At 34.0% G+C, this 4,598-nt stretch overlaps 1 protein-coding gene across 1 annotated transcript; it reads right to left on the bottom strand.

Moving 5' to 3' along the window:
* On the bottom strand, window positions 1,748-3,904 carry LOC104780108. Its single transcript, XM_010504574.1, has 2 exons — window positions 3,787-3,904; window positions 1,748-2,938 (listed from the first exon to the last, which is right to left on the bottom strand). The coding sequence occupies exon 2, from the start codon at window positions 2,836-2,838 to the stop codon at window positions 2,047-2,049; it is 792 nt and encodes a 263-aa protein (XP_010502876.1). The 5' UTR covers window positions 2,839-2,938; window positions 3,787-3,904; the 3' UTR covers window positions 1,748-2,046.

Genomic DNA, 4,598 nt, shown 5'->3' with positions numbered 1-4,598 from the left:
ATGATAAAGAAAAAGAGAAAAAGCAGAGGACAATGAGAAATAGTATATAAGATAAGAAAACTAAGACTAAAGATGAAGTAACAAGAAGAAGAAGAAACAAATAATGTATTGGAAAACTGATAATTTAATTGAGACAAATCCTTAAATATTACAATAATACTATTATGTTCCGACAAGTGTCCTGAACTCTCAAACGCATGAACAATAATGCAATCTTGAGTTACATATTACTTATAATCTCTTGACAGACCACCGATCTTATTGGGTCGTAAGTGAAGAACAAAGAGAGAACTTTGAATAAACCTGATTTTTAATTATAATTTTAGGATATCCTTACGCTCTTGAGACACATTGTCTTATATAGAGATCTAGAGAACAATTTAGAATATGATGACTCATAGTTACAGTTGTGATAGGTTAGTCATCATCCTTATCTTACAGAGCACCAAATCGGTTATGGAGCAGAGGTTTTGAATCATGTACAATCAACTTTGTCTTGACTTGAGAGTGTTGACTAGGTTTTTTTATTGGGTTTTTTTCTTGTTGGATTTGTTGGACTGTTTTCTTTGAAAACCATCATGTTTGTCGACTTACAAAGGTTATGTATGATCTTAAACAAGCTTCAAAAGCCTGGTTTGATACCTTCAGCAAGTATTTGATCGAATTTGAGATTACCTGCAACAAATCTGATCCCTTACTATTCACATATCTTAAAAATGGTAAATTTTTAGTACTATTCACAAATAAGTAAGGTATGTGAGATGGCCAGAAAACAGTTCAACAAATCCAACACGAAAGAAGCCCAATTAAAAAGCATAGTCAACATTCTCAAATTAATTAAGAAGCCTAGTCAACATTCTTATTTTGAAATTTGACTATTTTTTTTTTTCGTTTTGAATGAATAAAGAACTGTATATTTCATTTGCATCTTCTTATGTCAACTTTTCGTTTTCTGTTTATTTTATTAAAGAACTGTATATTTGCATCGTATTGTTATGTTAACTTTTCTTTTTTTCTTTTTGATTTACTTGTCACGAATTAACATTTTTGATTATGTTAGCTTTGAATACCAAATTGTGGAGATAAGGCAACTTAAGACGTGTATATGTACTCCTCTCGTGAGACCAATATTTACAAAAGAGTAGTTTTATTTCTAAGAACCATATTAAGAAGACACACGTTTTGGTGTGGCGAAGAAACACGTTTTATATGGATCTAAAGCAAGTTATCCCAATAGGCATACTTATCTTCATAGCTGTCGCCTGTCTCGTAGGATGGGTTTGGTCTTGCTTTCAGGGCGGTCGAACACGTGATGAGCACAGTTCCAGTTAGTAACTATTTCTATTATTATATCACGTATCCAAGTTATTTTTATATTTTCTGCTGAATCTTTATATTTTTATTCGTCATGAGGTTTTTTCTTTCTTTCTTTCTTTCTTTCTGGATTTATTGATATTGGAACTCTATTCTACATCAATTATATATGATATTTCAATAATTTCATACAGTCGCAGTATAAATTTTGTCATAAGGTTGTCTTTGTTAAATGTCACACACATCCTTTCAAAGCGAACACATATGAATATGAAGAAAGATGAGTGAACAAGAAGAAACATAAATTTGGTTTGGTAAATTATGTGGTATTTTTATTGTTAATAACAACTTCATTATCGAAATAAAGAGAAGGCTCCTCTTCTGGCTTTGTTCTATGGGAATGGGACCAAAAAAAAAAAAAAAACACATTGCATAAAATTGATACACAAATCTTATTGAGACAACCAGAAACGATCAAAGACAAATCCTCAAATAGTAGTACAATACTAATAAGTTTCTTGCAAGTGCCCTTACAACACACATTCACATGTCAATTGTTCAGGTTCCATAGAGCAACAACGCAATCCAAAACTACATCCATATATATAGATAAGAAATTACGAAATTGTTATACTTACATGAAGGACGGACCAGAGCGATCTTTTGTCTCAGTTAATGAAGAAAAGTCGTCAAATTAGGAGTGGGAAGCTTCTAAAAGCATTCGTAGAAAGTTCATGTGACAATCTCTCGGACAAGCCAGTCGAGACAAGGATACGCGAAGTAGAGGATGAGAAACGACGGTAGAGCCAGCAAGATAGTGACTAGAATGTACATCGCCAGTATGGCTGCACTGGTCGGTATTGCATAAAGTATTATCAGCAGAAATATGACAACCAATGGGAACTTTGCTGTCAACTGGACAAAGAAAACCAGAGACTTCCTCAATGAAGTTTGTATGTTGTCCCTTGGGATGCGATGGTCATTAACAGAACCTGGTGGTTCAGGTTGACTGCGATGATGGCGATTGTGGAGACATGGAGACGGAGTTTCCCTTGTATGGTCATTGTTTTCATCTGTTTGAGCTCTACCAGGTGAGTTGCGTCTCTCTCCATTCATCCTCTCGACCATCCAAAGCACAAAGTAGTTCTTGTGAGGGAACCTGAGGGTTCCTCTAAAGACAAGACGGAAGGACAATAGATTGCACCATGGGCATGAAATGAATAGAGGAAGCTGAACCGGGTGAGTAGGCAATTTCACAATAGCCCATTGAAGTCCCAAAATGCAGTTTTTACACATTGTGTGCCCACACCATAGCACGTAAGGAACGTTTTCAACAATGTTAAATGATTCCCAGCAAATAGGACACTCGAGACCTTCGTTTTTACTGCCTACAGAAGATGCATCGTCATCTGAACATTCCGCATGAGGGCGGACTGGTCTTCTTATTTCGTGTTTCGGTCCTACGTGTCCGGTAAGATAACTCGATGCTAGATTCCACATTCTGGTATCAGGGATGGATAACATGAGTGCCTTTCTTAACGCCAAAACCAGTTCTGCTAATACCAAACTCTGACCTTCATGAATACATAACTCAATGCTTCATCGCTTGATCCCAAAATCCATACTAGAACAAGCAAAGAGAACACATATATTAATCCTACAATAAAGATCCCAATGAAACAAGGATGCAATCTTAATTCAATATCATCAACTAATAAGACTAATAAGTGATAAACACAAATGACTAAGCAACATCAAATATAGCAAAGTTTCAATTTTTATGCTCAGAATCACTATCAATTGAAGGATTCAACTAGTATTAGACCTCAAAGCTCGATCATTTCAGCAGTAAAGACGCTTTGACTAGTATTAGACCTCAAAGCTCGATCATTTCAGCAGTAAAGACGACTCTTTTTATCTTTGAGCTAAATCTACTCAAAGGTTATGGGCATAAAACATACGTCAATCCTTTAAATGAAGACCCCAATGAAACACGGATTTCAATTCTAACTCAGTATCAATTAATAAGACTCAGATTTTTTTTAATGCTACATTGAGCAAACCATGGCAACACAAATGATTAAGCAACACCCTATATAGCTAAAGTTTCGATTTTTATGCTCAAATCCAATATGAATTAAAGGATTTAAACACTTTGACATGTATTACTTAGACCTCAAAGCTTATTAGATCATTGAGCTAAAATCCTATTGAGAACCATCCAATATAAGATAAAACAGTGGAAGAAAAAAACCCAAAATTCAAAACCACTAAAATGAGATGATCGATCACGGCATTAAGCAGCTTAATGAACCCAGATTAAGACCTAGTACGTCAGAAGATAATGAGAGCTTAAGATAGATAGATATATATATATATATATATATATAATTAAAATTAAACGGAGATAGCAATCAATGGTTGAGAAATAACCGAACCCAAAATGAGAATGATTCAGATAAACGATCGTACCGATTCGATTCCGCGGTGAGCTTTATCGTTCTCAAGAGGATTCGCCGGTGCGTATTTGTTTCGTACGTGAAAAGAAGAAGATGCTCTTGATTGATTCGCCAGTGTGTCTTTTGGCTAAATATTCTGAGACTGACATGTGTCCTCCACCGGCCTTGTATCATATTTTTGTTTCGGATGCTTTCAAAACGACGCCGTTTTCTTGTTCCACTTAAATTGTTTTTAACTTTTAATATTTTTACTTCATTCTTTGATAGTTGATTGAAAAAAGATTATAAACATTAAACAACCGCGTAACTTGCTTTGTAATATTAGTTGTATTTGTAATCTCATTCATGATCATTTATTCTGATTCATATTAATAAAAATTGCTTAGATGTTAAGAAAAAAAACATTAAACAACGGCAGCAAAACACAAATATTATTAATAAAATTTTTCTGGAAAAGACATATATGTAAAATGGTCAGTTTTTGCAATTATGCCTTTTGTAAAAACAAATTACATAATTGATGTAAGTTATTATTCGAGCATCAAATGAAGAATGTGAGAAAATTATTTGCTTTTTAAATTTGTATGGCATGGATTCAGAAAATCGGTAGTTACTTCTAGAGGAAAAACCAGTGATTCAGTGTGAAACAAATGGTTAAACATACGCTAGGAATTTCATATGTTATGTGGACGTTTTAGAATGCTTTACTGAGAGTCAAAACAAGCATCTCTGGTATTTATTTGTTTCATTACGGATAAAAAGAAAATTTGGAAGCCCCACAATTAGCAAAAAAATAGAAAAGTTAGCAGTTTTTCTTTTACAAAA

This window comes from Camelina sativa, chromosome 4, assembly GCF_000633955.1.
Source record: "Camelina sativa cultivar DH55 chromosome 4, Cs, whole genome shotgun sequence".
Lineage (NCBI taxonomy): Eukaryota > Viridiplantae > Streptophyta > Magnoliopsida > Brassicales > Brassicaceae > Camelina > Camelina sativa.
The sequence above is the reverse complement of the archived record's forward strand: the minus strand, read 5'-3'. Positions and strand labels throughout refer to the sequence as shown.

Bases quoted from the DNA above. Each gene is read 5' to 3' on its own strand.
- LOC104780108 (XM_010504574.1), bottom strand. From the start codon at position 2,838: ATGTTATCCATCCCTGATACCAGAATGTGGAATCTAGCATCGAGTTAT.